This window comes from Chlamydotis macqueenii, chromosome 3 (assembly GCF_036417535.1).
Source record: "Chlamydotis macqueenii isolate bChlMac1 chromosome 3, bChlMac1.mat, whole genome shotgun sequence".
Classification (NCBI taxonomy): Eukaryota; Metazoa; Chordata; class Aves; order Otidiformes; family Otididae; genus Chlamydotis; species Chlamydotis macqueenii.
Genome location: NC_141558.1, coordinates 85,531,928 through 85,547,424, shown reverse-complemented (window position 1 = coordinate 85,547,424; position 15,497 = coordinate 85,531,928). Strand labels below are relative to the sequence as shown.

At 34.0% G+C, this 15,497-nt stretch overlaps 1 protein-coding gene across 1 annotated transcript in view; it reads right to left on the bottom strand.

Annotated features, from left to right (window-relative positions):
- KIF6 (kinesin family member 6) overlaps positions 1–15,497 on the bottom strand; it is a 163,450-nt gene that overhangs the window by 126,044 nt on the left and 21,909 nt on the right. Inside the window, exons 5-6 of the mRNA XM_086743876.1 lie at positions 13,731–13,840; positions 2,708–2,837 (exon numbers count right to left, since the gene is read on the bottom strand). Coding sequence (XP_086600002.1) covers positions 2,708–2,837; positions 13,731–13,840 — 240 coding nt within the window. The remainder of the gene's footprint in view (positions 1–2,707; positions 2,838–13,730; positions 13,841–15,497) is intronic.

Here is a 15,497-nt window from a genome sequence, read left to right as displayed (position 1 = left end):
TCTTCCAAATTTAAACAATGGAGTATTATAGGTATAAAACCATGCACAAAAACATTTCCTTTCTCATTAAAATGAAGTAATTTTCCATTAGAGGAAAAACAAATGTTAAATGTACATGCAACATGCAACATACCAATCTTACATAAAGATTTTACAGTTTTGAAATTGATGCATACTCTTGGGAGGCTACTGGGTCTACTTTACTCTGCTCTTTTAGGAGAAATACCAAAAAAAAAGTAGTCCTAATTCTCTAAATTATAGAGGTTCAGGCATTTTGTTTCAAAGGACAGTGATCACAAGAGATTTCCATCATAAGCATTTAGAAAAGACCACTTCTGCTGAAGACATATTAATAGTATATCTACCAAAATAAAATGGTTTGTGACTACTACCTAAATGGCCAAACAATTACTTCTGTACACGAGCTTTTTTAGATACTGCTGCTACCACCTGCATCATATGTATAAATTACATTTTGGAATCCTTTGTTTGCATGTATTTGAGATACTTAAATCATAAAGGTGGCTTAAAAAGTCAAAATACAAAAAATAAAAGGATTTCAGATTTTTAAAAATAATTTGTTGCTGAGATTTTTGTGCATTCAAATGTAACAAGAAACTGTTTATGGGAAAAATAAACAGACAAAAAAAAATAGCCCTTACAGTTGGAAGAACTGCCATCAAAAGAATCAGGTTTTGGGGTTTGTTCTCTGCCCATTTCTCCCTGGCAAAATATAAGAGACAAAAGCTTCCTATTTGGATTTTTATGTTATAAAGTGTTTGTACACAGATGTCTCCCATCTTACCATTTCCACACCTTGCAGTCTTTTTAGCACAGTCAGTGGTGAGGGCAAAATGCAGACCTCAAATCACAAGTTAGACTCCACTAGCAGAGATATTGCAAAATTAAATTGTCATTCTTATTTTCAAAATGGTCCTGCAACTCTTGAAACAAGGGTTATCTCAGGGGTAAAGTATTAGATTATAATTTTAAAGGTTGCAGTTCTGCCACAGATTTTCTATGTGATCCATGATAGTAATCTTAGTTTTTTCATACCCAAACTCCTCATCATTAAAAACAACCAATCAAACATCATTTTTCTTTTACTTTCTATTCTATTTAGGTTTATTCACCTTGTATCTTTTAAAGTTTACTTAAATAGAGTCCTAATCTTTTTTTTTTTTTTGAGGTCAGGAAATGTTATAATTCAATTAAGGTTTAAAAATATGGATCTCTGCAGAAGAAGTTATAGTTGATGTCCTAAGTCCTCTCCCCTAAACCTCTACATTAATCCCTCATTTCTGCAAACACTATTTTCTCATTCTGTTAAGTGATCATATAACATACGACAGTCACCTAAAGCCATAAATGCCAAATGGTAATGGGATGATAAATTCTGTAATGTCTGAGAGGAAGCAGCACTCAGTAAGCTCACTGAACTCTATGTACTGCAGTGTACCTGCTACAATTGCAAAGGAACAATGTATGAAATAACTATATAAATAAAGTTTCTGCAATTAAATCCACCTCATTTGAAGTTTCTGGAATTAGCATTCAGACTAAGTAAAGTAAATACTGCTGCAATGGGTGGTAGTTATTCCAAGCAAGCATTCTCTGCATTTTTTTTCCTTTTAAGTACTCTTAATTAAAGAAAAAAAAAATTGTATAAATTTTTTTCATTTCAATATCTTTAAATAGTTTGTTGCTTCAATATTCATATTAATTAACAGCCCTTAAGTACAGCTTGATTATCTCTGGCCTTAACATCTTTCTGCCTCTCAAAATGATACTGCTGAAATAGTCTCTCTTGAAAAACAGAGAACAAATCAGGTTTTTACCTATTTACATTTTGTAATCAAATGCTTCTTCCTCTGTGCCCAGGTGTACATAGTCATCCAGGATGAACAGCGAACTACTTGACTATTTCATATACTTCAAATATCTTTCTCCTCATTGATTCATGACATATCTTTTTGGTCAGATAGAGGAAGAAATCCCACAAATTAGCTGTGTTGTGGTAAAGTCATTTCGACAGTGCTCACAATATACAATACAGTTTAGATATTGACATTCAATTTCAAGTATGAAGATAAGGAAAAAAATCTACAGATTTTACTAAATGGATATGGAAATTCTTCATTTGAATTTTCCAGAATCAGTAAAAACACTCTTGTGTTTTTTTGCATATTGGCAAATATTTATTTCGAATGTGCATCACACTACCATTTTTTTTTTATACATAATGCCACATGTTTATGCAATAAGAAGAAAAAAAAAAAGAGAGGACTGGTAACTCTGACTGTAACTACTTCAAAGGCAATTTAGTACTTCTGTGGGAATGTTTGACAATGCTTTGTAAAGTCATGTTTTCTCATCTTTAAATGTGTGTGTATGTTGATACATGCCACAAGCAAAAGTCAGTCTATGGTTTATGAGAAGTTTTTTTTTTCTTATCTATTTTAACTGCAGTAAGTTATAAAATCAATAGCCACCAATCATATTCGCTAAGGAAAAACAGAATGCTCTTTGCAAATTGAAAGCTATAGTCAGAGAAATGCTTATTTAATTTCACAGTAGAAATACACTCAAAAACAAGATACTTACTCACTTATCTCAAGGACTTCCAAAACAAACTTCTCCACATGAGATGTATATGACCATCTTAACTCTGGTGGTGTTAAGTAAGATTTGTAGCAGTAATTCTCACCTCAGCAATCATTCTGTTGGTGTCTCCCAAGAAGAGCAGGTTTAAGGCTTCCTCTTCATTGGCTGCTTGCTGAAGAGACAAGTTTTTCAGATGAATGTTCTGATCAGGGTCTTCCATTATTGTCACTTTTCTACACAGGAAAAAAAAAAAAGCTAAATGAAAGCCAGAATTGTTATAAGATAATCTTTGTTTCATACTTTCACTTTGATTGTGCCTAACAGGTAACATCTAAAACCCAAAACCAAACATAACAAAAGAACCAAAATCATAAAGACTAAAAGATGCAAAAGATGCACATTAAAGGAAGTGCTGACTTATTTTTTTTCTCTGTCACCTTCTTGTTATTCCTTTATTATAAACTTCCAAACAGAAAAGAATATATAAAAACCTATAACTATTAGATAACACTTTGGGATGTTTTTTATGACATATAGTAAAATCTCAGGAGCAAGAGGTTAGATAAATCATCACAAATAAATAATAAGTAGGAGTTTGTTCACCATTACCACAGCTATTTAAGCACAAATGATAAATAAAGCATACAATAATCTTGATGAACAAATAGGCATAGAATATTTCAGAATCAACACATCTGTAGCCAACATCTTTCTAATAACTTTTCATTTATCAAGATTATTTCTGTTTTTATTCTTCTTAGATGGTAATAACTACAAATTAAATGATCTCTTTATTTAATTTAAAACTAGTGGACAGAATTATTTTATTTATTTCCACTGAGGTCAGAAATGCTCTTAGTTGTACTTCTTTAAGCCTTAAAATTTAGAAGAAGAAAGATGGAAGTAGCAAAGATATGGCAAAAGGCCCAGGAGAGCTACTAAGTATTACTGAAAGTCCTTTACACTTCTCTAAATAGCCCTTTTAAATAATAACTTTTTATTTTGATCAGGTTACTGGAAGTTCAATTTTTTTTTGCTTTACTGAGCCACCAGTATCTTCACTTAGGACATTCTATAGCATCCAACATGGAAGCCAAGCAGTTGTATCACTGAATTTGGAAAACTCCCAGAGTGAAGACTCTGTTGAAACAAGTATACTAGTTCTGAGGATGAATGACATGTCCTTCAGGGTGAATTACATGTTCTGAGACAAGTTACAACAAGCAAATTAAAACTTTTTTTAAAGTTAGAAGTTTTTTTAAAAAAAAACTGGTGGTTTTTCCCTGTATGTATAGATAATACTTTATATATATATACACACGCGTATGTTTATGTGTGTATATGTATATACATTTTTTCCATATTCTTCGAGGTTAACCACAAGAGGGAGTATGGGGCTTGAGTTTTTATCTCTAGATAGCTCTTGTATCTTAATTACTCCAAGCTGCTTCAAAATCACACAGGTTCAGTTTTCTTCTGCTTTGCTTGTCTTTTTTTTTTTCCCCAAAACCGACAGAACCAAATTGAGCACCTAAGCAGCATTCTATAATATTACTCTTAAGCATTAGGGAATTAGTTTACCCTCTGATGGTCAAAATATTGGAACGGATATACAGAAATAATTTGAACACATTGCAATACACTCACTATTTCCTAGGAAAAAAAAACTCTAAAAACCATGTAAAAGTACATACAATGCTTTTTTAGTAGTTCTAACAATTGTTTTACCAAGCATGATTGCCTCTCTTGCATAACAATGTTTTGATGATGTCAAATTGTATTCTGTCTGCAATTCCACCTATGTATGCATCACATGCTAAAGCCCAGAGTCGTTCTGATTACAGTACGATACTTTGACTAATTTTAATATTTTGAAATTGCATGGTAAGCATCATCTACCTCTTTTTATAGTTTAGGAAAACAATGTTGGTTTACTATGTACACTTGGCATAGTATTTAAATTTTTAAGGATCTTTTCAGATTATGTTTTGACCAATGGTCATAAATAATTTCCAGACAATGAAGATATTAGTTTGGACAAAGTGCTCTGGCGGATAATGATATCAAAAAGTAGACAGTTGGGGACATGACACACCAGTGCCAGTCTCCTATACAGTGGCCTTGCAGCTATTAGGAGGATTTCCAGATGGAAATCTAAATTTGCACATCTTGAGAGGCATCTGTCAAAACTTCCTCAGAAAGACATTTTCCAAAATGACAACAAAATTATTTATATTATAGTACTATAAAGTTACTGTATAATATGATAATGTATTTCTACAGAAGATTCTCTGCATTAGTGAAATCTTTAAATTTCATAACCCTAACTTGGATCTTGGAGTGGAAAAGATCTGTTAAGTTATTCATAATGACTGAAAGAAGGCAAAGACAAGGTTTTGTTTTCTTTATAAACAAATAATCTTTTCCATTTGGCTTAATAGATGGAATTTGTCGCTGACCAGAAAACCTACAGGATAGGATCAGCCTTTTTTACACTGTTATTCACTCAGATCCTTTCCTGAATCAGCTGAGCTGGCATTAATGCAAGAGAGCCTTACACATCGAACGCTTTCATTTATGAAACTCCTGTTACTAGCAAAAAATGAAGTTAAGGCTTCCTTTGATTAATTAATACCATCTCATTAATTTATGTAATATAAATTTTAAAAAAATACAATATTTTGGAAAACAAAAGATAATTTTAAAAATCAAGTTTCCTATAATGATAGGAATCCCCTGTCTCTAGGGCTTAGAATTAAAAAAAAAAAAAAATCTCCAAAACTTCATAAACATTTAAAAATAGTCATAATGAGGTAAGCAAACCATATATGAGGATGTATACCTTCTGTGACAATACATTAGGAGAATATAGTGATACTACTTCAGCATGAAGAGGAGACTATACAGTCAATAATAAATTTAGGGAAAAGATAAAAAAGCAGCAGACAGGCATCTTGGAGTCTGTCCAGAAGAACAGAATAAACTAATGGATAACTACAGCTAATTTTTGTGTAAAGGAGCAAGGAGCTTTAGTTTTTAAGACAGAATAGCTAAGATCATAATTTTATATGCCATTAAAAAAGTATCTTTCAGAAGTATATCTCCCTGAATACCACATCAGAGGACAAAGTCAACGCTGATTCAAGAGGCAACGTCAGCCACCAGCACAGCTTTCAAGAGCACAGAGATTTGGTTTTGCATTCAAGTACAGACCTAGAGCATAATCTCCCTAGCTTGTGAGACATGACAGAACCATGAGATGAGGAAGTACTGGTGGAGGCTGTTCTCCCGACACATCATATTCTGACAGGAAACACTTCCCAGTGTCTCCAATGAATCCTATAAGCGAGACAAGAAAAACACAGTTTGCTTGTTCTACATTTCATGGACATAGGAGTGTATCGATACCGACTGAGAGACTGTTGCACGTTTAGGAGTTAGTGATCTACATAACAGTTTCCTGAGCAGGCACAGCTTGTGCTGTGTGCACAGTGTAGCATCCAGCCTGTGTCGTGTTGCACAGACCCCTTGGCTGCAGGATAAATTCAGCCAGGTCATCGTAACAGAAGAGCCTGCAGGTAGCTCCCACCTGGTCATCACATGACCCACGTGGCCTTGCCCTTATCAAAAAATGCTGCAAGTTGTCGTGAGAACATCCTTCAGAAATTGAGCCATTTTCCAGTAAGGAAAATATATAAAAGCTCGAATGACCAAAAGGGAGAGCTTCTCTCCACGAAACAGATTTGTGCTGCTCTGTGCAGTGGGGAAATCCACTTAGGCTCCATTTGATGCTGCATGAATGTGGGGTACCCAGCAGCCGACCAAATGGAAGATCTACTTGCCATCTATATTCCTCTTCTTATTCTATCCTGTTAAAGCAGTTACCTTATTAAGGCAGGGAAGAAGACCAGCCTGGCTGAACAGAGAGCTTTGGCTGGAACTCAGAAAAAAAAAAAAGGAGAGTTTATGACCTCTGGAAGAAGTGGCAGGCAATTCAGGAGGACTACAAGGATGTTGTGAGGTTAAGCAGGGAGAAAATTAGAAGTGCCAAAGCCCAATTAGAATTTAATGTGGCTACTGCTGTAAAAGACAACTAAAAATGTTTCTATAAATACCTTAGTAAGAAAAGGAGGGCTAAGGAGAATTTCTGTCCTTTATTGCATGCAGTGGGAAACATAGTGACAAAGGACGAGGAAAAGTCTGAGGTACTTAATGCCTTCTTTGCCTCAGTCTTTAATAGTAAGACCAGTTGTTCTTCAAGTAGCCAGGCACCTGAGCTGAAGACAGGGACAGGGAACAGAATGAAGCCCCCATAATCCAAGGGGAAATGGTTAGCGACCTGCTAGACCACGTAGACACACACAAGTCTATGGCGCAAGATGAGATCCACCCAAGGATACTGAGGGAGCTAGCAGAAGTGCTCACCAAGCCACTTTCCATCATTTACCAGCAGTTCTGGCTAACTGGGGAGGTCCCAGTTGATGGGAGGTTAGCAAATGTGATGCCCATCTACAAGAACGGCTGGAAGGAGGATATGGAGAACTACAGGCCTACAAACCTCAGTGCAGGGGAACGTTATGGAGCAGATCATCTTGAGTGCCATCATGTGGCATGGGGCGGAAAACCAGGTGATCAGGCCCAGTCAGCATGGGCTTACGAAAGGCACAACCTGATTTCCGTCTATGACAAGGCGACCACTTAGGAAAGGCTGTGGATGTTGTTACCTAGACTTTAGTAATGCCTTTGACACCATTTCCAATAGCATTCTCCTGGAGAAACTGGCTGCTCATGGCTAGGATGGGTGTACTCTTCAGTGGGTAAAAAACTGGGCGGATGGCCAGGCCCACAGAGTTGTGGTGAATGGAGTTAAATCCAGTTGTCAACCAGTCACAAGCAGTGCTCCCCAGCTCAGTACCGGGGCCAGTTCTGTTTAATATCTTTATCCATGATCTCGATGAGGGGATGGAGTGCACCCTCAGTAAGTTTGCAGACGACACCAACTTGGGTGGGAGTGTTGATGTGCTTGAGGGTAGGAAGACTCTGCAGAGGGATCTAGACAGGCTGGATGAACAGGCTGAGGCCAACTGTACGAGGTTCAACAAGGCCAAGTGCTGAGTGCTTCTCTGGTTTAGTGCTGGACTTGGCAGTGCTAGATTAACAGTTGGACTTGTTCATCTTAAAGGTCTTTTCCAACCTAAACAATTCTATGATTATATGATTCTAAGCCATTTGCTGTCAGACCTTTCTTACTGAGATCTGGAAAGAGTCCTGCACCAGCCTTCTCCCTCCCACTCTGCCTTGCAGAACAAGAAGTTAGAACTGAAACAATGAGATTGATTGTTCGTGTACAAACAACACACACAAGATCTGTTAGAATTTGTGGGCAACTGCAACAATCTCACTCACAAAAAAAAAAAAGTTTGTTAAATAATACTTTGATATTCAAAAGTAAAGTTTCCTTGAACTGCACAGCAACAATGTGAACTGAATTAATTTAACCATCCAATGCCTTTAGAAAAGTCACCTTAGAGAAGTTTCACTGACTTGTTCCTACTGGTTTTCAGGAAACAAATCAACATAAAATCTGGATGGGAATAAACTATATATAATGTATGCTGAAGTTATTTTACACATTTAAGGTGTAATTTGTTTGAACTGTAATAAACAATACATAATCTTTGAATAAATTATTCAGAACGGTTGTCAGCTGTCTCCTCATTAACAAACAGAAAAGCTTAAGTTTACAAACCTGAAGATTCTCCTAATCTTCTGTATTCAGTAGTAAGACACTGAACACACATTCGTTCAAAATGAAGAATTGCATATGAAAAGAGTGAACTATTATTATTATTAGCCTTAAAAACTTTAAAACACTGGTAATTTTCTGAACACTGAAAATTTAGTTCTTGAAGATGGTGGTCAGTTTCTAGGTTACATAGTTGGTACAGCCATTGAAAAGGGGAAGAGCTGACATTACTACTGTTGAGCCTGGAGATAGGTAGCAGATATATTTCCATCAAAAAAAATCAGGCTGAATAAAATATATTTCCTATATATTGAAAATCATTCCTTTAGATTATTTTTCCCCCCTTCTTTGTTAAGCAGCACAGGAATTATTATATTAGTTGGTTTAGACTATAAACTCATTTGACCTACTTAATCAATATTCAGTTACAGATTTTTCTAAAAAATAAAATATTTTACACTGAATCCATGGAACACAACTGTTCTGCATGTTACCAATACATATTACTATAGGTATCATTGTTGATCTTTGAAGTTAATTGGATCTTAGTGTAAAGTGTCTTCCTTTTTATGGAACTGAGTTAATGTAATCTACAGTTCACATAAACATCTTTCTGAAGCAGAAGCTGCTTTGTTTTTTTTGGGGGGGTGGGGTGGTTTGTTTTTTTTTTTAAAGAAGTCAGCCAACATCATACTAAATCTTATGTATTACCCTATCAAAGAGGACTTCAAAGAATCTTCAAATGAAAATGAGGAATCACTTAAGCTAGCTGGCAGTTTAGATAACATTTTCCCCCAGCCACATCACTCCTGATTAATGGTTACCTGAGCTCTTTGTGAAGTAGCTCCTCAACTACTGCAGTTTAAAGACTGACATCTTAAGGTAAAAAAGCATTAATTTTAGTTTCCTTTCACACGCAAGAGTGTCACTTGCTGCAGTCTGGACAGGTAAAGTGGTAATTTAATGGTTGTCCTGACTTAATCTGTGACTAATGGTTCTATAAGCTCAGTTTTATTTTTGTGTTATTGTTCAGTGACAAGGAAATTCTTATTTCTTAATAAATAATACAAATTAGTTAGGAAGAGTTTGTACTGGTAGGTTATAACTAAATGAAACTGGTTTGATTCAGTATCATGGTATTATATAAATTACAAATACACTGTACAACAGAGAACTTGTTAGAGGAGAAAGCATCTTGCACAGCCTCAGAGCAAATTAAGATCTTCAGAAAAATTTTCCTAATTTGAACAGTGCTGCAAATCTTTTATGAAAGCAAGAGATGGCAGTAAGAATTCAAATAGTCTTCTACTAGCTATATTTTATAGCAAGAGTTTTATATTTTAACATGTTTGAAAACAATCAATTTCCTTGTATAAACATGGAACTCTCTACAGCTAGAACCAGAATTAGATTGTCAATATTAAATTAATTTTTTTTGCATTCTAATAAGTAAGATTCTTCAAATGTATTTGCATCTGCATATGCTGTGTTTCAGTTACAGTGTCACAAAATTAAAATACCATCAGCTTTGCATAAGCAAAACAAGTTACAATTGTAAACTAAGGCATATTGTATATGAAACATTAAGGTATCTCAAATGATAACTTCTATGGGCTACACATAACATAATTACATACAAACATTACAAAAATTGTTTCTTTTTTTCTGTGAAAATAAAGGTTCAATGAGATTTCAAAACCAGATTTGGTTGATGTATAAATATCTGTACCTATTAGAAACATTATATACATTTATTTATATATACATAAATGGGGAGAGAATGTTCAGTAGGGTCTGTTGGGGAGAGACTGTTCAGTAGGGTCTGTTGTGATAGGACGAGGGGTAATGGTTTTAAAATAGAGTGGGATAGATTTAGATTAGATATGAGGAAAATTTTTTTTATGATGAGAGTAGTAGAACACCGGAACAGGTTGCCCAGAAAGGTGGTGGATGCCCCACCCCTGGAAATGTTCAAGGTCAGGCTGGATGAGGCTCTGAGCAACCTGATCTAGTCGGGGATGTCCCTGCTCCTTGCAGGGGGGTTGGACTAGATGACCTTTGAAGGTCCCTTCCAACCCTAACCATTCTATGATTCTATATATAAATAACTATGTATGTGTATAAATAGCTCTACATATGCATACATAAATAATGTATGTAATGTAATGTAATTCTATATGTGAATCTATATATGTATACATACAGACAGACAAATATATAGATATATGAACTACACTCAGAGATTTGTCAGGAATTTATTTCCAGAAAAGTAGTGATTTTTTTGTGAGAGCCTCTTCCCTTCTCATCTGGCAGACTCCAATGAAAAGATTAAGCAGTATTAAGATGATAATTTAGTAGTCTAAAGAATATACAAAGGATGGCTACACACAAAACATTGAATTCAGGAGCTGAGATTCCAAATCTAATCATGCAATGATTAGATGGAATGGCCAGTTTTTGAAATTTTTATTATTCACTTTGTCTTAAACATCAAATACAAGTTCAATGTCTCATTTTTCAAGTCCTATCACCAAGTCTGTATTGCACTTTTCATAACTTCTATTACCTGAATGCTATCACTGTGTTTCATTGAACTGATAACGTAAAGTCATTAACGCAGAGTCTGCCAAGCAGAAGTACATATCTTTAATTCAAATTGCGTCCCCCTTCTTTTGCAGGAATAGAGATAATACTGTTCCCAAACAATCTGCGTACTTTATGAGACAAACTAATCTTTTATTTACTCTTCTAAAATGACATATTTTTTCAACACTTTTATTGTCCATCTCATATACTTGAGAGAGTATCTCCACAGACTGCTAAAATTTACCCAAGTATAGAAAACGGGCATTTGGCTTTGTATGATGCTTAAAACCTCCATGATCCACTGTGGAGTTCAACAGGAAATCATGCATAATATGACCTTTTAAAAGTACAAAAATCATAAGTTCTTTTTAATATTCTCATTAAATACTTGCTTTCAAACAAACTTGAGGAAGTTAGACTATTCTGTAGTTTGCTTATTGTCACTAAAGTCTTAAAAGGTCTTAAGCACATAAAATTCTCAGAAAAATAAAATATATATCAGGTAATAAACACCTGATATATTTTAAAGTATGTGATTACTATCTGCTTAATGTGTAACTACTACTTATTTTGTCATTTACAAAATTAACCAAGTAACTAAAATATAGTTAATCGTGCAACTGACCTTCCCTGTAACTTGCAGTCCCTTTTAAGCTCAGAATGTTACTACGTATTTTTATATTTCGAATCCCTAAATTATTATCTTTAAAATAAACAAAACTATGTTATTAATTAAATACTTTTTCACAATGCTAAATATGAGTGGTCAAGGTATAGTTTTAGTGTATAGTATATATTTTTTTACAAAATTATGGTCATTATATGATCATTACAATAATGACCATATACAGTAAAACCATTAAGCATTTATTAAGATTAATTACTCTGCAGAGAAAAAATTATTATCTCATTAAAACCCATCCTGCAATAGTATACAGTATATAAGTTTACAGGTAATTATGATTATCCCAGTGTGCTTTATCCCTAATTCACAACCAAATTATCTGTCAACTTTTACTTTTAAAAAATAGACTAACACATATACAACGAGTTATTCTTTATCTTAACTGAATCATCCTACATAAATAAATTCTGAGATTTGAAAATTCATTATTATTAGTAAACATTCAAAACCTAATTTTAAAAAGTGACATGTTTTCCAGGGCATATGACCCTCAAATAACTGCTTTAAAGTTGCAACTAAATTAATCAAATTCAATTTAGTTCAATTGAATAAATTCAATTTCTTAAAATGAATAAATGGAATAAGTTAAAATAAAATATTGCAAATAACTTAATAAATGGAATTAATAATTTAATAAACTTGAATAACTTAATACAATTAACTTTAATAAGCTGAAGAAGTGTAACAACTGCCAAAAAAAAAATCTGCACGTGTAAAAATGGGCACAAAAATTAAATTATTACCCAAATTAGTCTCTGATATAAAATTTTCCTCCGCATAGCAGAGAAAGTAGATAATAAATCAAATTAAATTCCTAAACTTTACCACAAAAGACATCAGTAAATAGGGTCCTTATAGTATCAATGTGTCGTAAAGTGATAAAATTCAGTTCCATTTTACAGATTAAAAAAGCAAAGCAATGAGACCAATTTACACCCAAGTCTCATACTTTGAGTTTGTCTGCTGCCTTCCTTATCTCTAGACTAGCTTGTTTTATAGAGATCCATCTTGAAAGTTTTTTGTAGATATATAACCTAGATACTACATATTGTGTAGAAAACTGAAGCTAGATTTTAACAAAACTTGGAAGATTTTTTTTGTAATAAATAAAGTGGGTTTAATATGTTGTTAAAAAAAATCAGTTATTTTGATGTAAAATTCTATTGATTTTCTGGTTTTGTTCCATTGGCATTTTTCGGTACATTTCCTGCTCTTGTATCAGCAGTGATTTAATAGCTATTTTCATATTTCCATCACCATCCTGTTGAGTGAGAAAGTTTATGGTTCCCAGCATTATTTCAGGGCATTTGCAAACCCAAGCAGTCAACAACTCACTTATTTAAACATATTTACTTTTTACTGAATTATTTTAAGAATAACACAGACTATAAACTACTTTTTCAGAAGAAACTTAGGAACTATTGTTTGAATTTCCTATAAATTATAAAATCTTTAACTCCAACAGGCTTACGTGTTCATGACCTACAAATCTTTATTTACTACTCTTCTCCAAGTATTAGCAGGTGCTAGTGTCTTATCAATGAAAACTATTATAAACAATCATCCATTCTGAGGTAAATATATTGTCCTTTGGAGTTCCTTGTGGCCTTTTCTATTCGTTATTTACCTTATTCCATAATTGCTTATTGTAGAAAACTAATTATCATTGAAGGGAAAGGTCCAAGTAGAAGCAGGGAGTTTTTCTCCCTACTGTTGCAGGGAAATACTGCCTGTTACTTATGTCTCTGCCACACACACCACACACATGTGCGTAACATACAAAGAGACAGGCTGTCATGAAAAAAAACATATATCTTCTCTTTTGTTTTCAGTGGCTGCAATAGATCTGCATAATATCAATATACATTTTAATACTTTCACTTTCAGTTACTCCCATCTAGTTTCCCTAGCCTCTATACATACAGAAGAAGAGAAAAATTACACAGTTGATAAAATTGAGAAAACAAAATATTTTGAGTTAATTAACATTGAGACCAGTAGCATAGTTTCAAAAAAAATTCCCAAGCAATGCATGCATGCATTCCCAAACATGGCATCTAAAAATTATTTCTGTTGTTTTTGATGATTCTCTGTAGTTTTATTACTTACGGCAAGTCTTCCAATCTGGAGGCCTCGTGTCTTGGGTCCAGTAGATCATAACCACATTCATTGTAGATTTCCAAGTAGGAAACATGAGTTGTATATACTTTACTGCTATCCTGGATGAGAAAAGAGAAAAAAAAAACCAAACTGAAAAAAAGAAAGCTATAAAGAGAAGTCAGAGTTAGAACGGCAGACAAATTTATCACTACAGCTTTTATGTTGCTGCCTCGCTCTGTCTCTTTTTCCCTCGCTGGGTATGGTTTACCTTTTCAATTTGTGCTACTTTTCTGTTTTCTGTTACCATATGCATAAAGGCTCAAGAAGAGAAAGGAAACAAAAAAAAAAACCCATACAAAAACGCCAAAACAAAAATACTCCCAAAACCCCATCAAGCACAGGAGTTTACTCTGGGTTTCTTTATTGGTTCCTTATATTTAGAAAAGTCTGTATACACATGTATATGGCAGCCTCCTTACAGAACCATGCAACATGCCATTTTTAACTTCTACAACAACAAAAAAAGAATGTTGTTATAAAAAGGTAAATTCATCTTACAGATAGAAAGACTATGCTTAAAAAAAAACAAGGAACAACAACAACAACAAACAAAATCAAAGATTTACTTCATTTATAAACATCAATGACACACTGCTTTCCACTCTCTTTATCATAACATTTAAGCACTGCATATGATGTCAGCCATTCTCTGTAATCCTTTTTTTTTTCTGTATAGTACTTTGCCAAAATGTAACTTAACACAACTGGGTTTTTTTCAGACAGAATTTTCTCCTGCTCCAAAGCCAAATCCAAACAACATAAACCTCAAAATAATGGGCTACGATTTCAAAAATAAAAGAAAATTAGTCACTTTTCAGCAGATGAAGCCACTGTGAAAGCACACACATAACACTCACAGTAGCTGTTTAATAATCCAATCTGCTACAGTTGTTTTGCAAAATACTTTGAGATACGAACTTTTCATTTTCAGAGAATAATTTTCCATTACTTTTTTATTGATAATGATAGTTCACTATTTCAAGGGACACCATTCAAAAAAAATACACTACATATGGATGGAAAAAATGTAGTGAGGAACTGTTCAGACAGGAAGCTGTGGAAGCAGGAGAATTTCTGAACAATAAATTAGAATGAGATGTTATTAAAAACAAAGGGCTTGATTTGCTTCTCATTTTGGGTAAAAAGTTTTGTTTCCTTGGTTTCAAATTGCACTGTCTCAGTGCAAGTAAGACCTAAGTCTTGGATTTTGTGCCCCTGAATTCACTCTCTCCTGTTCCATCCTATTTAGAGCTAGGAGGCAGATGACTTCTCCACTATGTCAGCATTTTCCAAAGCACACTTGTAGATAGAAAGAAATGAAAAAAAATGGAAAGGTATGAAAAAAAAGGCAGCTGGAAAGATAAAACACCAGGAAGAGATGCTTTAAGATATACCAAAAAAGAAAATGCATGAAACAAACACAAAGATTTGGACGAAGGTAGACAGAAATATCCCTATAAGCATAAATAAGTAGAGCTTTTGATCCAAAACCCAGTCCGAAAATGGAAACACAAATATTTTTGGTTTTGTAGAATGTATGTGCTGAGAAGACAGTAAATAAACTAGTTATTTTTCATCCTATTTTGGTTTTATTACATAATTAGCACTAGCAAAGAATGTTGATGTGTTGACACTGTATGTTGCTGGCAATTCCAAGATCAGCCTGTTCACTTGCTACAAAAAAAGTCCTTCGTGGGGTAGTGTGAATGCAGCAGG